A 24,612-nucleotide genomic window follows, 5' to 3' on the forward strand; every position below is an offset into this window, starting at 1 on the left:
CACGAACTAGTTAAGCAAGAAAGGGTTACATGACTAGTTCTAGTTACTTTATAGATAAAAAAAAATGCCAAATGGTGAAGACGTATTTGACGAAATCTATTATACAATTATCTTTATATTTTTGTCAAACATTTTCTTTTTATATCATTTTTAATTTATTAATTAACCATTGAAATTTAAATAGGTAGATTTCTTACTTTTTCGTGCAAAATTTATTCGTATCATTTGATAATGTTCAAATAAAAAATACAATCAGCTTCACGATAATCGGTTAACTTGCTCAAATTCTGAAAAAAAAATAAAAAATAATGAGCAACTCATGAACTGGTCAAGTGTGTTCCTTATATTTTAAAAAATAATAGAAATAATGAAATTGATGCTAACCCTAACATATAACATAAACACTCTGATATCACGCACATCAAGTAGCAAGTGCATGAAGTTGTTGCAAAAAGCATTGTTCATCCATATCCAATATAAATCAGTGCCACGCCAAACAAGAAAATGAATCAGTGAATGAAAAAGGAAAAGGAGAAAGAAGACGAAACCTGTAAGTCTGATAAAACAGATATATTCTCTGCAACGTGTCGCGTGGGTCTTTTATGAATATAAAAAATAAAAAAATCTTATTTCAAGTCTTTTTTTTGTCAACAAGTAATTTATCAGTTTTTTAAATAAATAAAATAAAAAGAAATTACTGTTACATATATACACTAAAATAAAAAATTTTACATAAATATTTTAGATATTTATATTACATGAAAGTCGATTAAATCTTAAATCCTAAAATCTACTTTAATGTTAGTACACAAATTGATTTAAATTATTTTTAGCAACCTAATGTAAAAGTTGATTATAATTGATTTCAGTTAAAAAAAAAAACTGTAAATATAGTCAATATACTTGTAGCATCTCATCTCCTCATCCTATTAAGAAAACGAAAGAAAGCGCTTGAATTTGTTGGTTTTTATAACCTCTCAAACACATTTCTCAAACCCAATAATGCAAGGAAGTTTATTCTTATCAAACTATTAAAATTAATAAATTTTATCAACTAATCTTAAAAAAAATTATTAAAAAATATTCATTATATTTTCCTGTCTTTAATACAACAATATGTTTGAGTTGAAAACATATATAATACGGCAATTTATTTTTCTCAATAAAATTTATTTTTGAACCTCTTAATGTTTATAGAGGTGAGTTTTTATGTGATGGTTATGGTTTTGGTGCAGTGGGATGGGGAGGTTTTTATCTGGAATTCTCGAACAGCACTAATCCTGCAACAGAAAGTTGTAGGAACATATGGGAAAAAATAACTATGTTTAAGAGATGTCATAGTGGATCAAAAGTATTATAAACATCACATGGACAGATGACGCAGTCTTTCAAGAAACCCCGTGGAAGGTCAATCAAGCCATGCTGTCATTGGGACCACTCCTCCTTTTACTACTATAATAATAAAAAATATCACTTCTTCTTCAACAAATATCACGTATAGTAACAACAACACAATAGGGTTCAGAAGTGTTATATCTACCAGCTTCACATTTACACAACATCCACTTAAGAATATGCACCCTCTTGTATCTAATACTTTTGTGCTTAACAACATCAATAGGTTAGTGATTGAGTAAACAAAAGAAAAGAATAATTTTTTTTTAGTTTATTTGTAAAGTATCCTGGCATCTACTCCACAAATCTCCCACTTTTAGATAACATATGCATAATTTGTATTTATCTTCTTTTCATATGGTTTGAGAGTGCAAGAACAAAATCAAGAAACCTCTGTTTATGTATACATTTGTCGTAGTTCATATTCTAAATATATATATTTGTCATAATTTTTTTTAAACTAAAATCGATTATAATTAACTTTTTCAATGTGCTGTCAAAAAAATAATTTAAATTAATTTGTTTAAAAATTAAAATTAATTATAATCGACTTTCTTGTATAACTGAAGTCGATCATAATCATTGCACTGTAAAAAAATAATTTAAATCAAGTTTTTTTTAATTGTAGTCTATTATAATTGATTTTTTCATTGCGTTATCAAAAACAATTTAAATCAACTTTGTGTATTAGAATTAAAGTTAATTTTAATTGACTTTTTTATAATTCAAATTAAGATATTTGTTTAAAATTTTTTTCTGGTGTATATACGTAATATTTAATCCTATTTATTTTATTTAGGTAAAAAACTCGTATTTTATTTGAATAAACTAATCGACTAATATTTCTTTTAAAAAATAATGGACTTCTAAATTATATATATACACATGATTCTGCTTTTCTTAATTTTGAATATAAATTAGTTTAATCAATTTAATTACTTATTTACTGAATCAATATAACTTAGTATTTCGATTAAGTCAATAATTCATATGAGTTTTATAACAATGTTGTAGTTATGCAATTTAAAGAATATTATCGATTCATGTATACACACAAAAATTTATCACATAATTAAACCCTAAACCCTAAAATTTTACATAATTAAAGTCAAAATTTGTTTCCTAATAAAAAAAAATAGAAAAAAATTCACCTCTCATGCATGGTACTGTCATTAATTAAGAATGTAAAAAAAACGTATTTAAAATATAGATTTTTTTAATTATATTTATTTTTTGTTAGTTTTAATGAAAAAAATTCAAAGTAATTAATTACCATAATAAAATTCTAACACAAGAGTAACAAATATGATTGAAAATATGTCAGAAAGATAAAGTGTGTGTAAAAAATAAGATTAGAAAATAATAGTTTAATTTTGAATGTATTTTTATATATTATCAACCTATCAAAAAAATCATAAATATAACTTCTAAATGTTTTATAAGAAAAATGAATCAATGATATAACAATTAATGAATAAACTATAATGTAAAACATATGCTATTAATATTTTAATTAAATTTTAAAAAATAAATTTGCTTAATTTACATTTGATTTGGCCAGTGCTGTCCAAGCATTTTTTTTAGTACACATGCATACAACATACGTGTATGTATGTGTATATTTTGTTTGGTAGTAACAAATTTAAATTTGAATTATTATTATTATTATGAATGAAATATTTATTTTTACGTTAAAAAAATCATAATAATTTTTATTATGAACTTGTTTCTTGAAATAAATGTTTCAAAATGTAAATTATTTCATTTTAAAATCAATTATAACTAAAAGTTTTCCTAAATTATAATCCAATCAGTCCTCAAATTTTTAAAATAACAGATTTTTATAAATAATATTAACAATTTTTATCAAAATTAACTTAAAATTAAGTTTGTAAATACTGCCCTTAACACAATGAATAGTTTGAATAGGATGTTAAGTTATTTTTTAAAACGTGTTATAATTTATATAAAGGAATAGGTCTATAAATGATAAATACACCTAGCATCTGTTACAGTTAAGGAAATTAAACTTTCATAAGCTTTTATGTTAGGTTAATGTTTGAACTTAAGTAGTCTTATTTGCACAATAACTGTTTAATTACTAAGCCGACTCTTTGTTAATGCTAGCTAATACGTGGAAATCTTTAACCATCAACAGGTGTTTAATTCTGTCAAATCTCTAAGTTTTGGTGAAAATTTAAATGAGTGACAGCTGGCTAGGTGTAACTTTTCTTTATCAAAAGAGAAGGCTTGGGGTGTGTCCACTTTTCTTATGACCGAAGATATGTGTGATAAAATCATTGTGTCAATGTTAAAAGTATGTATTGGAAAATTTTAATCCTTAATTTAGTTCATTTTATAAATTGTAGTAAGTTTATAATATTTTATGTAATTCAAAAATTAATTAATACTTATTATATTATATTATTTTATTTTAATATATAATTTAATATTTACAATTCCTTTTAATTATATTACAAAAGCATTTGATTGAACTTTAAAAAATGATTGGTGAAAGAGATATAAATTTGACGTATAAAATTGATTTTACATTTTAAAAAATATATAATATTCAGTCGGATCTCATAAAATAAAAAGAATTGAAATGTTTAGTTTTTGAGGCGTTATGAGTGGAGAACAACGTCAGCATGTCCCGTTACGCCGACCGCGTCATGTAAGCAACGCAAACTTTATTTATGAAAAAAGAAAAATCTAAGTCCAATGTGCTTTCATTACGCGTTTTCGCAATCTTGGCCTTGTCTTCCTCTTCTCTTTTCTCTTACAATTACTCACAACTTTAAACATTCTAAGCCATTCACTTCTCATAAACAACACAACGCAGAACACTCCCTCTTCATCCCACCATCCAAGTCAACACATCTTCCATGCCCTTCTCGGATTCTATCTCTCTCCGATCCCCACTCGCAAAAAGATCTCAATTTTGATCTTAATTTCGTTCCGCAAAGCACACCCATTATCGTTGACATGGCATCGAGCACGATCCGCAAGGCGATTGGCGTGGTGAAGGACCAAACCAGCATCAGCATAGCCAAAGTTGCAGGAAATTTGGCTCCAGAGCTGGAAGTGTTGGTGGTCAAAGCCACGAGCCATGAAGTAGTCCCTGCTGATGACAAGTACATGAGAGAAATTCTGAGTTTGACATCGTATTCCAGAGGCTACATCAATGCTTGTTTGGTCACCATTTCGAAGAGGCTTGGGAAGACCCGTGATTGGATTGTGGCGGTTAAGTCACTCATGCTTGTTCACAGGCTTTTGGTTGATGGGCACCCCGCGTTTGAGGAAGAGATTGTGCATGCCACTCGCAGAGGGATGAGGATTCTCAACATGTCTGATTTCAGAGACGAGGCGCATTCTAGTTCCTGGGATCATGCAGGTTTTGTTAGGCTTTATGCATTGTATCTTGATGAGAAGGTTGAGTTTGTGGTGTATCAGAGGAAGCTGAGAGGTGGTGGTAGTGTTGAATATGGCGATGAGAGAGAGGATCGAAGTAAAAGAAGTGAAGTTACCCCTGTGAGGGAAATGAGAGCTGAGAGGGTTTTGGATAGGTTGAAGCTTTTGCTGCGGATTCTTGACCGTGTATTGGGGTGTAGGCCAAGTGGTGTTGCTAAGAATAATAGGCTTGTGCTGGTTGCGCTTTACCAAGTTGTGAAGGACAGTTTCAAGCTATACGTGGAGATATGTGATGTGTTGGGGGTGTTGTTGGATCGGTTCACAGAGATGGAGTATGCACATTGTGTCGATGCCTTTGATTCTTATGTCAGTGCTGCCAAGTTGATGGATGAGTTGGTGGGGTTCTATGGTTGGTGTAAGGATATGGGAATTGCAAGGTCCTCTGAGTACCCTGAAGTGCAGAGAATCACCGATAAGCTTCTGGGTACACTTGAGGGTTTCTTGAAGGAAATGAATAACAGGCCAAAGAGTCCTGAGAAGAGTGGGATTGAGGTGAAGGAAACTGTGGAAGAGGAAGAGCCAGAGGTAGATATGAATGAGGTAAAGGCTCTTCCAGCATCTGAGAATTTCACACCTCAACCACCACCCCCTTCAGTTCCACAGCTTAAGGCAACTCCTTCTCAAGAGGAGACAAATGATTTGGTGAATCTAAGAGATGAGGGGATTTCAGCTGATGAGCAAGGGAACAAGCTAGCATTGGCATTGTTCTCCGGGCCAGCAACAGTTAGAACAGAAGGATCTTGGGAAGCATTTCCTTCAAATGGGGAATCAGAAGTTACATCTGCATGGCAAACACCAGCTGCTGAACCTGGTAAAGCAGATTGGGAATTGACATTGGTAGAGTGTACTAGTAACTTGTCAAAGCAGAAGGCTGATTTGGCAGGTGGGTTTGATCCACTATTGCTAAATGGCATGTATGATCAAGGGGCTGTGAGGCAACACGTGAGCACAACACAGCTGAGTGGTGGTAGTGCTAGCAGTGTGGCACTGCCTGGGCTTGGTAAGAGTGGCACACCAGTTCTGGCTTTGCCTGCTCCAGATGGGACAGTTCAGGTTGTGGGGTCACAGGATCCGTTTGCAGCATCGCTTTCAGTTCCTCCACCTTCATATGTACAAATAGCAGACATGGAAAGGAAGCAGCATTTGCTTGTGCAGGAGCAACAGGCGTGGCAGCAATATGGGAGAGATGGGATGCAAGGGCAAGTGGGTTTAGCCAGGGTTGCTGGTGGAGATGGTTACTATGCACCTTTGATGCCTTATGGAATGCCACAGTTTGGAGGGATTGGCCAACCTGGACCTTATTACCATACACCTTATTATTGAATTCTCAATTCAATCAAAGAGAGGATCTTGTTTTGTGAAAACTTAATTTCTTCATGGCCATATGACCTTCCAAGCAATATCAAAGTCTCTTAAGGTTTTTTTTGCTGTCTGAGTTTGGGATGTATAAATGTTGAAAATATGTTTGAAGAGTTTCATACATCCCAAGTTATAAACGATATATAATATATATGAAATATGAAGTCCTTATATCATCTCGATCTTCACTCTGCCTGCCGTGTAACTTACGGATAGTGAAACGACTCAGGCCCTCTTCTAGTATCAAGTGTTATCTGTCATTTAGTTAGCATGATTTTATATACCATATAATATAATATAATATACCACACTATCACTAACTAAACCTTCTCACTAGCAACGTGCGGGGTTTGAAGACAAAGAGTGAATGTAAAAAAAATAAAATGGCTCCACCTAATTCTTGTCACCCCCCCCCCTCCCCCACCACCATTGACAGATGCTCCACTACATGCATGATAAATTTGGGTCCACCTCTTCGCATAAATCCAGCGCAAGGACAAGCTTTTTGCTCTGTTTATGTGAGGCTCCTTAATTTATGGAGCAGACTTTCAAGGGCAAGCTCTGCTTTGGTTCTCTTCGGGTAAGCCCACCACCTGCGGATTGCGCGGTAATTCTATATTGCTTTTTCATTTTGTTTGGTGGAACCACACTGCGGTTTCATTATGCTCAACTTCACATCTGAACCTCGAGGCTTGAGGGCCTTGATCTGCCTTTATTCATTCAGTCCTAAATCAACTATCTGTTGGCTTTATTGAAAAGAAAACAGGAGGAGAAAAAAAATGAAATTTAACTTGAAGGTAAAATAATAAGAGAACATTTTTTTAAATTTTTTTTTGAAAGTTAACTTTTTTCTTATTTTTATCTTCAACCCAATAAAAAAAATACACGATTATTTATATTTCTTTCCTCTGTATCTTCTATCTTTTCATACAAAATCTAGGAACCTTAATTTTCTCTCGTGGATGGACTCACGTCGGTAAAGTATACGATTTCCTTGCAAGTCTTTGTAGTTGTATTTGGATTAAAACATCATAATCTTTAAACTAAATCAATACCAACCATGCTACCTCAAAGCTGCTTTCGTATTATTCAAATTGGTAAAAATTATTAAACTAAAACAATAATTTTGTTAAATCACCTAAAACTCAGTTCTGGCTATAGCAAACACATGTAAAGTTATTATCTTATCGTTCCTTTTAAAAGAACTCCATAACTATAACAAGAATAATCTATTCGTTTTTCTCCCGTCAAGCCAACAGAACATTAAAAGCAAATTACTGCGTAGGTAAGATAAACCAAATTAAACAAGGCCAGCACTTAAACTTATCCAACACCCTCAAAAATCGAATATTATAAGTAACACATTTGAAGTAACATTCTCACGTTGCATTTAAATGTAGATGCAACCATTTCAGTGTCCTATAAATCAACTAACATACAAATACACTTCAATAATTTGTTGTCGACAAAATTTTATACAAGAGCTACAAGGGGTTAATTAATTAACCCATGTAATTGTAAATTTAAAAAGATCACGCAAACCATTTTAATTGTAATCAATGACTGTTTCATATCGGACTCTGGTATAGCCACCTTTAAATTTTAAAAAACTTACGCTCCATGCCATCCCTTCTCCAATGCTTTCCATCATACACTTTTTGGGTTTGGCAAGTCAATGAAAGCATCAGATTCATTGACAGAAAAGAATGCAGGAGTCAGGTGGTAGTGGAACCACAATCAGCCTACAACTTTCTTTTCATGCGGAGAGTTACCAATCCAACAGTTTCACGAATATAAATGAAAATTTTGAATCCATTTCATCGAGCACTATACTTGGTCAGAGAATGGCTGCGCATCCATGCATAGATGCACCAATTTTCTTTGGTATTGTCCAAAATACTCACCAACTGCAATAACATCTTCATTCTTTGGATCTAAAGCACGCAAGTTTAGTAGCTCATCCTTAACTGATGAATTCGATTCATCATCAGTAATATTTAGGTTAGAAACTGTTTCTGAATGGATTTCACGGCATGCAAGGATAAACATTGCAGCTGTGTCAGGTAGCTGAGCCTCACGAAGAGCTGCCAATGCCTCTTGCAGTGCACCAGCGGCAACATACAAAATTAGAGCCCTGCATTGGGTCATCAGAGATCAAATGGGGTGACTAGGTAGAGATAAAATTTAAAGAAAGGGCAGCAGTACCTCCAGATATTATGTTCAGTGTGCAGAACATGTCCAGCCCATCTTTGCAACACTCTGCCAGAAATAACAAAATGTAGGGAAGATCTTCTAGTCATGATGGCATACAATTCAAATGATATTTTTACAAATGCAGAGACAGCAGTTATGCTGGAAAGTAAGTTAAAAATTATGTAAAATCCAAAACGGTTCTATAAAATTTTCAACTTGCCTGCCATCAATTTCAAATTCTTCACAAAATTAGACAACAGCACAGTTGGAATGCAAAATATCATAAAAATATTAGTTTGGAATTTATTTATTTTCTCATTTAGCCAGAGGATTGGAGGTTAGGTTGCAAATGGCAGGTGAGAATGACATTAAATGAATGTCATATTAATGCAAACCAGTGGGATAGTCGCCCTAAAGCATTCGTTAAGAAATAAAAAATGGCAATTTTTTCATAAAAAGTGTTATTAATGCACTTTTACCGTAATTTTAATAAAACCTTTTAATTAATGATTTCTTAACAAATTTTCTTAGGATATTGAACCCATTATCAAGAATGAGTAAGAACCTTGCATAATCTGATCCCCTTAAGTGAGAAGCAGCTAAAGTTCCAGCATCCGCCCAGCACCCAGCGTCTTGTAGCTGCATAAGATATTACATTGCGTTTCTCTAAGAAAATCAAGCACATTATATTGATAACCTGTTAATTAATTTTAAACCTGTAAAAGCTGAATAATTGTTCAGAGAACTAATTGTGAAATACTTTTCAGAAACCTGATGGATCTGATCTATTAGATCATCATATTCAGAAACCTTTTATTCAAAATGTTTATTCAAGGAGGCGGAGGAAGGATTGAATGCAATTAAAAGGCAGCTGTGCCTTTTAACAGTTATTGTGTGTGTTTGATAGGAATAATGTGTGCTAAGGCAATTATGTCTTGTCTCAATTATTGATGGAGTTTAATACAGGATTAGGGTGTTATAGGGGGTTATGTGTGTGGTATCCTGTAACTTTGGACACAGAACTTCTTTGTAGGAGTAGTCGAACTCAGACAGCAACTTTCTTGCTGTATGTCTGTGTGAATCAATAATATTTGTTTTGAGTATATTATAGGTGTTCCTTCACCTTTGTGAATTGAACATGCCTTTAATAAAACTATTTGAAGCTAAATAGTAGGATAGGGAGGCAGGCCCATCAACATCCACCACGTTAAGACATATCAATCCACAATACAAGGAATCATTTGTATCGGGTCAGTGATTCCCCAAAATTGTACATCAGCTGTTATACTCTAAACACAGGCTTCCAGTCGTTAAAAAATTTGTATGGTAAAATTTACGACAGGAGATGCTTTACCTCCAGTTGTGTAGCACTGTAGCCTAATTGCTGATGGAACATAACAAAGAAAACGCTTCCTATTACATCTTTTAATAAATGGAGATTTTTATTGTGTCCATAAGCACATGTTAAGAAAGCATTAAATACACTTAAGTGATTTAAATTGTTTATTGAAAAACAGTGGATGACATTATTGTTTTCGATATAATATGTTTTTTCAATAAAAATATAAATCATGTTCCTATGGACATACAATAATAAACTCCTAAGTTAACAAGTTTGACCCTAGCAGCTTCAGCCACTAGGATCCCATTTTCTGCAGATTTCATTCGTTAAGGTGATCTACTTTGGAAAGCCGCAATTTGACATATTAAAAACAATGCTAGTTGATTTTCATGAGATTTTGATATAATAAGAAAACAATGTAGTCAAGTCAGTCAACTCTCTTCAGGGGAAAAAAACTGCAGGAAAAAAAATTATTTACAAATTTGACACAAAATTCAGACCGATGTACTAAGTAGATCCTATATTGTACAGAAATGAAACTTCCGAAAAAAAGACTAAAAACTTCGCAGCCACTGTTTTTGCCTTTAGTTTCTTTGTTAGATAAAAAATGAAAATTGTGGATCCAGTTCTCACCTAAATGGGGAAAAGAAAAACTCCTTGACACAATTTGAATTAGATAATCACCAACGTAAGAGACCATCAAGCAACCAGGTTTTCAACCACAATTTTATAAGATTAACAACTTGTAACCAGGTAAGAGACCTTTAAACTTGTGCGCATCTGTTATAATATAATTTTTGGCACTTAATACTGAATTTTAAGGAAGCACGGAGTACACAATTTTATGACAAAGTCTAACCTGAGAACATGCTTCTTGATATCTTCCAACTGCACATAGAAGATGAGTGCCAGAGAGTGACCTGTCAGCCCTCACCATGTTGGCTGCAACAACCTAAAAAATATATCTGATGTTATAAAATACTGGTTAAATGAACTATATTCTTGTATACTAGCCAGAATTTGTATTTTGATGCCTAAACACAAGCATACCACATTTAAACTCACCTTCACTGCAAGTTCATGAAGAGACCTTGAAACGGCAGAAGAGAGAGCAACTGCACGAAGAGCATTAACATAGAAGTAGGAGCTCTCCGGAGGTGTAGACAGCAGTAAACTAACTGCAAATTCTAGGTTTCCAACTGAAACAAGCCTGACAGCACCAAAATGTCAGTATTACAATTACAGAAGTTATAATCCCACTCAAAGTAGTAAAAGAAAAGAAATTTCAATGTGGTTTGTGTCACAGCAGCACCTTTTCTCCTTGGAGCAAGAGAACTTATTATTGTAACACTCCTATTTTTGTTGTTTATTAATTTTTGTATTTTGTGTGAATTGTTAATATATGTTGTTTGAAATTAGGAGAGGTTTAAGAGTGTGAGTTGCAAAATTTCTCGCTGTAGCAAGAAATGAGCGTCCAAAATCAGGCTCTCTCCCTTTAACGAAAATACTTTCGTTGTAGCGAGAAGCTTTCATTTTAACTAGAATGATAGATAACAAAGAAAAATTGTATTTAATTTTTTCACTGCAACGAGAGAAGGACTCGTTGTAACGAAAATGTCACAAGTTGAAGGGTATATAAAGGTTTCTAAGTTAAGATACTTGAATTATAATCCAAGTTATAACACTTCTTCATTCCCTCTGACCTCTCTCCTACTTTTCTCAGAAAATCCTTGAAAAGTTTTAATCTTTCTTTAATCCAAGCTTGAAAGGTCACTCTCTTTGCTATTTGGTAAGATCTTGAAGCTTAGTTCTCCATTACTTTGGTTATTTTCTTGTTTTTTCTCTTTTAAATAATATCTCTTATAATATTTAGGAAGAACACAACCTTCTGAGCAAGATCTCTCAAAAATCTTTTACTAAACTTTCACTTTAAAGTAAGGAGAGCTCTATCTTGTTACTAAGAATACAGTATATTTGTGTTCATGAAAATGTTGTGATATAATGCATGACTGTGAATATATATGTGATTGAAGCATGTTTTTGTGGTGTTTGATGATGTTCATAGTCTTTTATTTTGAATATATATGCATATATGTTGTGAACTGAGTCCGGAGGTAACCACTACTAGGCAATGATTGATTGATAAATGATGATGTAATGAACTTGAATAAAATAGAAAAATTAAAGGATGAATAATATGATAGTATACGAATAATGAGTTTCAGATATAATAAATAATGAGTTTGGGCCAAAATAACTAATGAAAATAGTAGATCCATAATGAGAAATATAAAAATGAGATGAAAAATATGGAAAGAGAAATGAAATGAGAAAAGAACATGATAAGGACAAGTATGGATAATTCAGATATACACCAAGAGTATGAAAGATGGAGGCAATTAAAAAATCTTAGAAAAATGAGGATGATAGATGTTCTCTTTGAATTGCGCATAACAAATGAAAATAAGAGCACCATAAGCCTTACACATATTTCCCGACTTAAACTCTTAATCACGCTTTTGGTAAAAAGGACCAAGTCAATACACGTTGCATCCGCATACCTACTACTATCCAGCAATATCTATGTTGACAAAGACCTCGAAAGATCCTAGGAACAGTAAAAGTGTGAAATGAGAATTCCAAGTGTTAATAAAGAGGGAATGCAATACGCTGAGTAATTTATGATTGTTGCTTTTATATAAATATGATCTTGTGGCATGATGGTTTGTTGCATTATCTTCATTTGTATTATTGACTTAATTGTGAATGCATGCTCAGTAATGAAAATAGAGACTCATCCTTACATAACCTTTCAGGAAATATAGATGACGGACCCAAAGGAACTTGTTAGCCTATCTGAGTTACTCATTACTAGTAGAATAGACCCAGTAACTAGGGAATGGCAATGATTATGCCATTATAGTTTTATTGTATGTAGTAATGATGGGTCGAGTATTATATTTACTTTAAAAATGATTATAGAATATACAGAGGCTTGACCAGGCCACCAAATGCATTGAACTACGTGTACACCTTTTTGGGTCATGACCAACATGGAAGACCCAATCATTGCACTGCCGAGAGGATGAGGACTATCCTCAGAGGAGATAGCAGAGATTGAAGGATAGTTTGGAGATGACTAGTATCGTCTTCGGTCTTCTAGTAGATAGACTGCTCATTAGGACTTATCATATTTTGTATTTTGTAAATATAGATGAGTCCTAATGTATTTTAATGTATATTTTACTAATATCAACCTGTTGCAACTCATTATAACAATATATATTAATGTTATTTCAAGTTTTCTTTTAATTGGTTTAATTCCCACTACTTTGTCATTTAAATCTTTATAAGTTTGAGTAAAATAAACGAAATATTTTATAATTCCACGTGTTACATTTTGCTAGCAAAAGTAATTAATTAAATTTTTTCTCCTTTACTACAGAATTATTTTCTTATTGTTTTAAATAAAATAAGGATATTACAATTACAATGTCTTGCATATTATAATTTCAAATAGAGAAACACCAAAAAAATGATGGATTTGGACTACAAGTATGGAGTTTAACTGGAAGGCATTAAGCTCAATACCTCTGGACCTTAAGAAGACAAACTAAGCCATATACTCCCAACAAAATGATAAATTTACTTACTCATGTACTCGTTTCTGTATAGCCTCTTCACCTTCTAATTTTTCATGCCAAGAAATACGCTCACTAGCACTTTTCCATAATTCTTCATGGTCAAAAGCCATCAACCTAAGTTGACCTTGACTCTGATAACCCAAAAGCTAAAGTCATTCAGATGATATTGACACTCATGTCAACAGCAACTCTTCAAACGACTGGACTGAGGGACACAAGAAGAGATAGAACCTCAAAGGAAAATAAAAACCATCTTACCAATTCATCTCTCCCCATTTCTTGTGTTGGTTTTCCCTTTGATGATATCCTAGACAGTAGAGATGTTTCATCAACCTCCGAGATAGAATCTGCTGTGGGCCCTTTTGGTGGAGGCTTTCTCAATAACTTGTTCATCAAATGTTTAAGTGCCTGAGGCAGCTGTAGCCAAAACAGGGCTTCTGAGGATTCACCAAATATTGTAGCAGCAAAAGCAAACCTTGCAGCACAACCCTTATCCACAATACTAGCATACAACTTTGCTCTCTCATCGTCAAGCATGCAACCTTAAGAAATGGACATATTGGTAGTGTTTTTAACACCAAAACTATAAAACCTGAAATGCAAGAATTTTCATTATTGAAACTTGGTATAGGACATAAACCTTCTTTTCTATACGGTTCCAATACTTTTAAAAGCATCTCCGGCACCACCGAGTCACCAAGAGGTGGTATGTTGATCATGTATGTACGAAGATCCCCTGTAGATGAAGGAGTTCCTGGAATTAAGTGAGGTCTCTTTTTTATGGTCGTACTACAAGTATTAAACCAAGAAGGTTTAACACCCAATTGCAAAATCATGCGCAATGCCTGTAGCAACATTAGTACATATTCAATGAAGCACTATAATAAATAAATGACAATGAGCTGATGACCATAAATAATTTATGAGAACAAGTTAAATCCGTACAAGTATTTCAAGAAAGGAAAAGAGAAAGAAAAACCCAATTTGGATGAATTATACAGACCTAGGCTAGGGTAAACATGAATTATGGTCAACTAACTAAAGAATGGAGACTGAAACTGACTTGTCATTCATAACAAAGGAAAGGGAAATATTCAATTTTGTTCCAAGTAAGAAAGAGATTGTCTGAGATTAACTAAAAACAGATATCCTGATACCAAGAGAAATTTAAAATGATTAATACTCCATGAAATCATTTCTGTTTCATTACTTAAAGTTTTCATGTTACTTCTTCTATCCATTATTGCACATGAAAATCTGTTGCTAACTATGTGCTGTTATCTATAAAATGCAGACATTCACTGTGAGAGCTGACAATATACCTTGGTAGTAAATAACAACAAGAAAATGTAAATTTAGCTAGTTCAGTAAAATCAGTGAAGTTAACGTTGGCACACTACCAGGGCATGTGGTGAAGGAAGTAATATGGGACAACATATAGGCATTGATCGGAACCTTTCCTTTGTATTTCTGATCAGGGGTGAATAACCAAATCGTTTATCATTTCTGCATGAAAAGAAAAGCACACCATTCACAATGTCAGTCCACTAAAGAAATCCCTAAAACTGTGACAGCTATTGTTTGTTGTGAACCATCTAGATTACAATCACTTGGTGACTCATCCACCTTGAAGAGCAAGCTAAAACCCTAAAAATTGGAAACATAATGAACTAAATAATTCCACAATGAGCTGAAAAAAATAATTCCACATGAACACAGTCCATCTATCTTTCTACACACACAGTTCAAAATTTCTAATTTCTTTCACCTTTCAGCTTCATGTGCAAAAACTTTTCCTTCCCTAACTCCCCCACTCCCTTTTGTGACTTCAATATGCATGGCAGTAGCAGAAAGAAGCTTAAATGCAACAATTGAGTGACATCACATGTCATTTGTGCAAAGCCTACTTTTGATCGAAACATTTCAACATCATGATCAATGTTTTCGTAATTGTAAAAAACCTATCCCACCATCCATTCTAGTTCAAGTCATTATAACATCTTCTAAAACAACAATCATATCCTGATAATAATACAGATGAGCTAATCTTTCCTGACTCCTAAGAGTGATTCATGGCACTTACACGTTAGTTTCAACAAGGCGAAAGCTACCATCTGCTCCAGCAATGCACAGTACTAATGGATCATTTTTATCAGTTCGCAAGGGCAACCAATCAAGTTCCAATACAAGTGTTCCAGGAAATTGAGGTTGCAAAAGTGAATTGGCTAAGGGGTCTGGTGAGTCCTGCAAAATATGTTGAGATGTATGATTAAACAATTACAAGAGGTGTCTCAGCATTTTGAAAAGGACAATTTTTCTGTCCCTCTCTTTTTCTGCATCATGGCTAAAGAAGATCTATGAAATATCAGAAGTGGCAAACTTATTTGTTTATATAATAATATTCAGTTTCTTAGGCTTCAATCCCCAGTAAAAGCCAAAGTTAGATATGAATTAAAAATGCTTAGCAGTACAACTATTAATGCAAAGTATGAAATGAAATAACAATTAAACTACACCCATGATCCAGAAAAAGTGAATTCCTATCTTACCAAATCAAATACAGAAAAAGTGTTATCATAAAACAGAACAGCAATACGTCCACGGCTATGGTCCCCTGGTACAAAAGGTGAGAATTTGATCCGCCGGATTCCTTCTCTGTGAGTGTTGAATGAGGAAGAATGTCCAGTTGTCACATCCCACCATCTTATGTTTCCCATTCTGTCTCCCATGACCTGAAAAACTAATTTGGTCGAAATCATCATTCAATTTAGAGCAAATTAAGATTTTATACACACACACACATATATATATTGAACTGATTCTTAAGTGATGATGATTACCACATGAGGCAAGCGGTAGGCCATTGCAGTAATCAATCCATCCGATGATACAAATGATGAAGAAGGCCATTTTGGTCTGTGGACAATGTTAAAGTAATCAGATAAAGCAATCATACAGGAAGACCAGCAGGAAAGATGTAGAGTGTAACAAAAGCAAACAAATTAATACATAACTATTAGATCAGAGATCAGCCATTAATAACTGCAGAAAAACAGTGACAAGAAAAGATAAATTGTACATCCTTTGCAAGGATTAAATAATGATCAATACAAATTCAACAGTCCATATATCATGAAAAATAACACATCGGCAGTAATAAGCCGTTCTTCTACAGAAAACAGTTGACACCTGAAATCTCGAATTCTTCGACCGTGTACTTCAAAAACTCCAAGTGCCCCATTCACCAGAGCAAATGCAAAACTTTCAGACGTGTCATCATGGGATCCCTCTGTGCTTGAACCCTCTGCTAAGGGAAATTAACATAATCCATAAGCTATTTTTTATTTTACGCAAAAGGGAAGGAACCATTAATTCTACACTAGCAGCTAAGCACTTCAAGCAAACAACTCACTTGAATCTAAGGAGGAAGTCTTTGATGGTTTAGATGCTTCATCTGATGCCCCTGATGTCTGATCTTTAGAAGGACGTGGAACTGTTGGAAGAGTCCATTCCAACACCGTAAATGGAAGAGCTAATGATCTAAGCTACACGGAGATAGCAAGCATCATTAATATCCAGATAAATAACATTTAGTGTCAACCAAAATACACAACAACATACCACGAAATCAGAATTGACCTTCCTAATTTAAAAAAGAAACAATCTAAAATGTGGGGCTTCAAAATTCAAAAAGAGGTGAAGTTCAGAATTAAATCGTGCATACAGGAAATTAGCTACTGTAAACCGAGTCCTACTTGCAATCATGAAGGAAATATTTGGAGCAAAAGGGAAATATTAGCTAACAGGCTTTGGCACTGTTCTCAATTTGCAGATTGTTTGGTGCATGTAGCTAGAAAGAAATGCTACAATTTTTATTGGTCAATTGTTGCCTCTTGAATTCAATTGGGACTGAGTAGTTCACTTAGCCTCTTTGTGGAGTTTTGCTAAAGGTTTTTAAAGGGGTGTATCTTTTGTGTGGATTGATACGAACCATAGGAGAACCACATAACAAAAACTAGCCGTTGTAATTAGAGCGCCCAAAGTCTCATAAACTGCACAGTAGAATCTCACACTTCCAATATCGGACTCAAGTCCCACTCCTTGCAATTGAATCCTAACATCCCACCACACTCCGTAATCCTGACAACCACACGGCTTAGCTGTGCACTAGCCCCTTTGACTAGTCTTAGGTGGACACTTCAATGTCAGCATCACTATCGGTGCTGCTAGTTTGCAGCTAAGAGACATGGTAGAAGGTTTTGATACTAATTGATAAAAACTTTTGAAGAATCACGTTACAAAAGTTAGCCCAATGTAGCTCTCAAGTCTCATACCTTGCTATTGAATCAGAGAGATCAACAAGCTGTGTTGCATGTTCTGTGTTCTTTTTTTTTTTCCATTTTCTTTGTTGGTATGGTTTTTGACAATTTCCTATTAACTTGCTTTTTTATCTCTCCTTTTATTTCTTAATAAATTATTTGTATATATTTAAAAAATGGCTATAAAAGGCCATACTAAACAGATGCCATAGGACAGTCAAGGGAAACTCAGAAAGCGAAGGAGAAATTGAGGGAAACAAAGACAGGGTCGAAGAGAGGAAAAAAGGGGAACTGGTGGACTGAGGAGGAAGAACAGAAATTTGTAAGCAATTTTAACTAAAGTTGGAGTCATTAATCGTTAGAATACAGAAGCATCCATTAAATAGGACACACTGCACCATAAATTGCAAAAAAACTATTCAACACCAAGGTACTAAACTTTAGATAATTACAATATATTACCCCATATCATAACAATTCTAATATAATATCCATATTTTATACATTGTAAATCCTCTCTAATTTCCACAAAATAAAGAAACCAAAAAAAATTACACGTGGAGTAAGTAAAATACTCCAAAGAATCCATTTCAAAATTACAAGTCCACAAGAATATTAAAGTATCATCCAGAGCCTACAAGAGTAATTTCACTCAAGACTATATATAATTATGCCAGTAACCACATCGTCAAACAGAAGCAAACTTACCATGATGGGATTTTTAGTCATTGCCCAAACTTCTACAGGTGCATCACGAAACAAAATTAGAAGATACCTGAAATATTGTGGATATCAGACTACTAAAAAACATCATGTAATCACAAATCTCTAGAGTGAAAGTAAAGCAAACAGCTCTACTAGACCAGGACATGATAGGAAATTTAAATATTTAGCACCAGAGTTTGACCAAAATTGGAAGGATTATTTTGCCACAGAACCCCTTCCCTCTCTGCCTCTTCACAAAAGGGCGAAAAAAAAGCTTGTTTCCATTGCTATCAATTATTAAGTTTCCATTGATAGGAAATTTAAATATTTAGCACCAGAGTTTGACCAAAATTGGAAGGATTATTTTGCCACAGAACCCCTTCCCTCTCTGCCTCTTCACAAAAGGGCGAAAAAAAAGCTTGTTTCCATTGCTATCAATTATTAAGTTTTAGAATATTTGGACCATAGTCAATCTATGCAACTTAGGTTTTAGCTATCAGAGTGGTGGATGTGAAAAACAAAAAGGATATAAATGAAGCAATGATTTTTTTCTTTTTCAATTTTTTTAAGCACTCGGAGTGGTGAGAAATGCCAATAAAAATGTCAATCCTTAGCACCAACAAAAATAAGTTTAGTTTCAACGCTCCCATTATCTACAAGGATTAGAACATTCTACAGGACCCCCTTATGCATAAACAGCCAAGCAAATATAAACATCCACTAAGATCCCCAAGGTAGGATACAGGGAGCATATATAACTCAACTAAAGTACAATTCCATATAAACTATAGCATTCATTAAGTCGCTAAAGTCCATCTTGCCAGTACAAAATTGTTGATATGACTAAGCATATCTCCACAGTATAGAAAGAGAAATAGGAAAATGCACAACCAAGAGAATGTTCAGAAATTAAATAATGAATTAAATGATAATTGAAAAAGTTTAGCTTTGAGATTCACCTTCCTGACGAAGATGTTCTCAATGCTCTTATTGGCGCACGTTCTGGTTTTTGCATAACTCGGAACATCTTGTTTAGGCCACTCCGAAGGCAGGTCACAACTAGCTTGTTAATATATCCTCCGGATTTTTCATTAGCCTGAGTCCAAAAGCATATAAATAACAACCGAACAATGACATATAAATGTTTTAAAGAAGTATGAAATTATAATGAAGTAGGTGTTAGGTAACATGCTTGAACCACAAAGCTTAAATTGCAAAGAGATAAGACACAATAGTTACAAAAAAAACTGCAGCAGGGAAATAACATGAAGAAAAATCTGTCTAAACATATGTATGAAATTATATACCTGAGTATAAGAAAATGAAACCAATCTGGAATTTCCTAGCCATCGTAGTCCCCTAACAACACCATTATGTACAGATAAACTTGATGCAACAGCATTGGCAGAAACATCAACAACATCTATTGTCCCACTCTGTGTTCCCAAAGCAACCAGGGGAACAGCTGCTGCTGGACAATTTCCACCACCTTCACGTAATGTTACTTCATTAATAAACACAGAAAGTTTGGTACACATAACCTCTATAAAAGAGTAATACTATATTTGATCAAATATTAAGTTGGTGGGAAGATAAACTTACGGGCCAGAGTGGCTGTTAGAGAAGGGGTTGGTACTGCCAGCATAGTCACTGTTGAAGAAAGAAGCTGAAGCTGTCCAACTAAGCTAATCTGCATTAGAAATAAAGGGCAAAGCCATTTGCAGATATTAGACAGCATCAAAATTTTGAAACCAACAAAGGAAATCCAAATAGGTGCTACCTAGCTTTTGGATGCAGTTTTTCAGCAAAGAAAAGTCAACCAAATGAAATATTAAGACCATGTACTACAAGCAGTAATTAAAATCAACTTCAGGTTACAAAGCAAAGCAAGTTTTTAAGTACAGACTAACCTTCATTAAAATTTCCTCCTGGTCGAAGATTGAGCTCTGCAGCCGGCTTCTACTATCATTGAACCTCTCTTGTTGCCTGCCTACATTTAAATCCCGTCCACTAGCAGAAGATATTAAAGTGTTAAGAGTTGTCCCCAGGAAATGATACTATATGGTCATTATTGATCAAACCTAACCTCTTATCATCCTTTTGAGATTCTGCATGCCCTTCAGCAGTCATGAGCCAGTTCCAAATTTTTCCATCATCAGAAATGGAGATCAAATGGATCTTAGAAACAGTATTAGACTCGTCACAAAAATCAAAAGGATTATCAAAATCCTCAAAATCCTCGCGAAGGTAAGGAGAACTAGGTAGATCAGAATAATTTTTGCCAATTCTCTGAAGTGTGGAATCTGATTGGCATAAAAGGGCAGAAAGTATTGAAGGAGAAGGGACAGAGGTACCAATTGATGGCATTAACTCTTCCAATGCACACATAATGTGTACCTGTTCCCCACTGTGATCACATGCAGATAAGCGTAAATCTTAGTTACAGGAAAATTCATGCAAGTAAATCAGTAAGGGTCACAAGACCCTTAATATCTACAAATGAAGGAGAGGAAAAGAGCAAGAGACGACAAATGTAAGTAGCATCTACTGAAATGAATGCAAAGATATTTTGGGGATTTGAATATTTTACACACACCAATGGTTCAAAAGTGTACTTGAAATGTAAAATCAAATGACATTAAGAGCCTATTTGTTTGTGCTTTTTTTTTTTAAGAAAAGCACTTTTAAAATTAAAACATATGTTTAAAAAAAATGAGGTAAGTATGTAAGTTTTTTCTTAAAAAAGGCAAAAAAAAAAATGTTTTTGTGCAAATCTCAGAAACTAAAATAGCTTCGAAGAAAATAAAAGTTGTGTTATAAAATAATTGTTTTAAACTCTAGTGACTATAAAGTTGTAGAGCACAGACTTCTTCAGATAAAATGTGAACAAACCCAATATGGTTACAGAAACGTCTCAAAAGGAAAATACACATTTAAATGATAAATCAAATTTGATTATAAACGGTTGCAAGCATTGATGACTAATACCTAAAGGAAAACTTATAGACAGCAAATTACAAGCAGAAAAATATAGAACTATATTTTCTTATTCATTTCCTATGACAATAAAGGAAGCCATCATCACCATCTTATCCCTTAATCATTTGACCACCTCACTTAAAAGTGATTCAGTTCAAGCCTACAGGGGGAACAGCTTCAAACAAGGAAAGTCTCACAGACTCACCAAATGCCAACGTCTTCATCGTTTCTCAAATACATGGCATTGAAGCATGTTTGACACTTGCAACAATTAAAATTTGACCAATAAATACTGCAATAACAAGCTCAATATATAACGAAAGCTTCCGCTATTTTATATCTAAGTATATGACCAATGTATACCCATCTAAAACTATGCTATACACTATATTTGCGTGTACTTGCATATATACTCATCTAACTTGAGAGGAAAAGTATCCGACTATCCGAATATATATACATATAATCAAATATGATAAAAGCTTACGGTTTCCTCCTCCAGGCACTGAGTTTGCCATCAAGATGAGCACAGTAGATCCACTCGTTATTCGGATCAGGCAACACGTCAAGAAACTTGCCGCAACCACGAGGCAACGCTGAAGAAAAAACCACCGTCTCATACTGCAAGTCAAACACAATCAATTCCCTCGGAAACGTGACGAACAAAATGTGCCGCCACTGCTGGGAAAAGGCGAACCTCGCGGCATAAAGAGGAAACGTCGCGGACGCAGGCGACGGAGCCGCCGAAGTCGCCGTCGACGATGCACTAGCAGCATCTCTCTCGAGCTTAAGCAACTCGCTAGAATCGGTCCGAATCTGATGCTCTTTGATGACGACGCTGTCCTCAGAATCGCCGAGAAGCACGATTGACAAGAGAAATCCCTTGAGGCCGATGGCGCAGATGCGGCGCGAATCGAAGGGATCGCGGCGAATGCAGGAGAAGTATTCAGGTGAAGCGTCGTACTTCCAAACGCAGCGTCCGGTGGAAGCGTTGTAGAGGGAAAGAGTGGAAGGTCCGTTAATAGCGGCGAGAAGATATGAATCGGGCCGGGCCTGGACCCAACAGAGGTCCTGAATGCCTTGTTTGGAGTCGGTATCGAACCAGAGGAGCGCGTTCTTGAGGCGGAAATCGAGGAGCGCAATGCGGCCTTGGCGATCGCCGGCGGCGAGGAGGAGGTGAGAGGAGGAGGGTTCGGAGGAAAGGAGGTGGCGGCTGAGGGGAAGAGGGGACCAACGGAGGGTGGTGACGAAGGGTGCGGCGGAGGACGGTGGCGGAGGGATGGGGAATGAGGTGAGTAATTGCATGGAGCGCGTGTCGACGATGGAGATGGAACTGCCTGAAGGGAATGCCATGAGGCCGTGAGGGCTCAGATCTGCGGATCCAAAGTTGTTGCGACTGGGTGGGCCTGGGAGCATTGATTCCCATGACTCCTGTGGTTGTTGTGATGTCGGTGTTTGTGCTCTCGGACTTGCCAGCATCGTCCACCGTTCGGTTCAGTTCACTTCACTTCACTCCGATTTCGATCCTGGGGAATGGGGGTGAGGATTACGCACCTTACCTACTAGTCTCCAGTGTAGCTCGGACAAGCGCTTTGCCTTTGACGTCCGTTGGGTTGGCTCCTGCAAATGAATATGTTTTTGAGTCTATGCATTTCCTTCCATCACATTACATTTCTTCTAATACGTTATTATTTTTCGTTGATTAAACAACTCAATTTTATTAATATTATATATAATTGCTTTATCTTATATATAAAAATAAAATACCTAACATATCTCTTCCAAATGATAAAAAATAAAACATTTCTCTTAATGATACAATTTAGATTAAACTGTACAGCTTTTAGATTGATTACATAATTATTGTATTTAATCTGTATATAAATTATTTTTAAATTTATTTTAATTCACAAATATCCTTTTTTAAAAGCTATTTTTTTAGTTTAATTGCTTTTACTGAATTTTTTAATTATCAAAATTAAAATTTTCACCTTAATTTTTATTTGATGTTTAGTAAAAATATAATAATAACATATTAATAATATATAAAATAACTAAATGAAAATTAAAATGTGACATTTATTTTATATGTCTTTTATTTAAAGTATGTACATATTGCAAGTCTGTGTAAATTAACAATAAATTATATTTTTTTAGTTTCTATACGTATTAAACGGAATTTTGAAATAAAAAATAATTTAAATAAATGAAAAAAAATCAACCACTAAATTAAGTGTACCAAAATCATACTTAAGTTAAAGTATAAGATTTAAAAATATAAATAACTTATTTTTATTATTAAATGATAGTTTTATTATTAAGTAAAGTTGCCTCAATTTGATTTTCCATGGCGTGGCTGTGGAAATTTAAAAAATTAATAATCTTTTTTAAATGAGAGGAGTAAAGTATCATCAAACTTTCAAAATTTGCTGATTAGGCTTCTGAAAATTTCAAAGTTCATACTTACGTTTTGAGGAGGGGTGCATGCTCACGCAGTCTTCTTGACTGTTGGCCCGCCGAGCTTTAGGTTCAGACAATGCCAAGTAAGACAGGGAGAAAGAATGAAAGAAAACTAAAAATAATAATAACTGAACGAGTTAAAATAAAAATAAAAAATTATTTTAGTTTTTCAGATGAATCTAAAATTAATGGAATTATATTAAAGTTAATTATAAAATTAAAATTAATCTAATTTTTATTTTTATTGTAGTATTTTAAAACAATTTTATTTTATATTTTGAAATTTTTACAGGTTAATAATATTTAAAAATAATTAAATAATGAAATTTTAAATAATGAAATTTTACACTTCTTTCCAAGTTAAGACGTCATTTTCACCCACAAAGAAAAAAAAATTATGTTATGACAAGTGCTTACTCTTTGTGAAATGCATAAGGCTAAATCAAAATGGTAAATTTGACACATTTTAAACATATCCTTGAAAGAAAAAAGAGAGTAAGAAAAATACTCTTGAAGTTGATAATTTAAATTTAATTAGTTTTTACTCAAAAGTTAATATCCATGAAAGATTTTAGCAAACTATTAATAATAGCCAATAGATATAACAAACCACTTGTCAAAGTGAGTCGTCTAGTGAGAAGAATGAACAAGTTATATAATAACAAGTTAATGAATTAACTATATAACAAACCACTACATGCAACTTTTCTATTATGCTAACGAATTAAAGCATTTACGCTAGGCT

At 34.1% G+C, this 24,612-nt stretch overlaps 2 protein-coding genes across 4 annotated transcripts; one reads left to right on the plus strand and one right to left on the minus strand.

Moving 5' to 3' along the window:
* Nucleotides 1–4,121: 4,121 nt before the first annotated feature.
* On the plus strand, nt 4,122–7,041 carry LOC113847362 (putative clathrin assembly protein At2g25430). The gene has a single exon (XM_027476419.1). It carries the CDS (start codon nt 4,381–4,383, stop codon nt 6,187–6,189), a length of 1,809 nt encoding a protein of 602 aa, XP_027332220.1. The 5' UTR covers nt 4,122–4,380; the 3' UTR covers nt 6,190–7,041.
* Nucleotides 7,042–7,552: 511 nt separating this feature from the next.
* LOC113846428 (WD repeat-containing protein 11) lies at nt 7,553–23,035 on the minus strand. 3 transcript variants are annotated; one of them, XM_027474678.1, is made up of 21 exons: nt 21,895–23,035; nt 20,515–20,835; nt 20,339–20,438; nt 20,031–20,118; nt 19,736–19,917; nt 19,388–19,524; nt 18,432–18,498; nt 16,817–16,949; nt 16,594–16,708; nt 16,245–16,320; nt 15,954–16,136; nt 15,488–15,648; nt 14,805–14,910; nt 14,045–14,249; nt 13,663–13,946; nt 13,414–13,535; nt 10,826–10,970; nt 10,620–10,712; nt 8,984–9,057; nt 8,431–8,484; nt 7,553–8,359 (listed from the first exon to the last, which is right to left on the minus strand). In XM_027474678.1, the coding sequence occupies exons 1-21, from the start codon at nt 22,884–22,886 to the stop codon at nt 8,053–8,055; spliced, it is 3,945 nt and encodes a 1,314-aa protein (XP_027330479.1). In that variant the 5' UTR covers nt 22,887–23,035; the 3' UTR covers nt 7,553–8,052. The 3 variants fall into 3 exon arrangements, with proteins under 3 accessions (XP_027330479.1, XP_027330478.1, XP_027330480.1); XM_027474677.1 differs by having other exon boundaries at nt 16,594–16,711; XM_027474679.1 differs by having other exon boundaries at nt 7,690–8,359; nt 13,414–13,533; nt 13,655–13,946.
* Between the last annotated feature and the right edge of the window lie 1,577 nt (nt 23,036–24,612).

This window comes from Abrus precatorius, unplaced genomic scaffold (genome assembly GCF_003935025.1).
Source record: "Abrus precatorius isolate BTA unplaced genomic scaffold, Abrus_2018 Scaffold8, whole genome shotgun sequence".
Lineage (NCBI taxonomy): Eukaryota > Viridiplantae > Streptophyta > Magnoliopsida > Fabales > Fabaceae > Abrus > Abrus precatorius.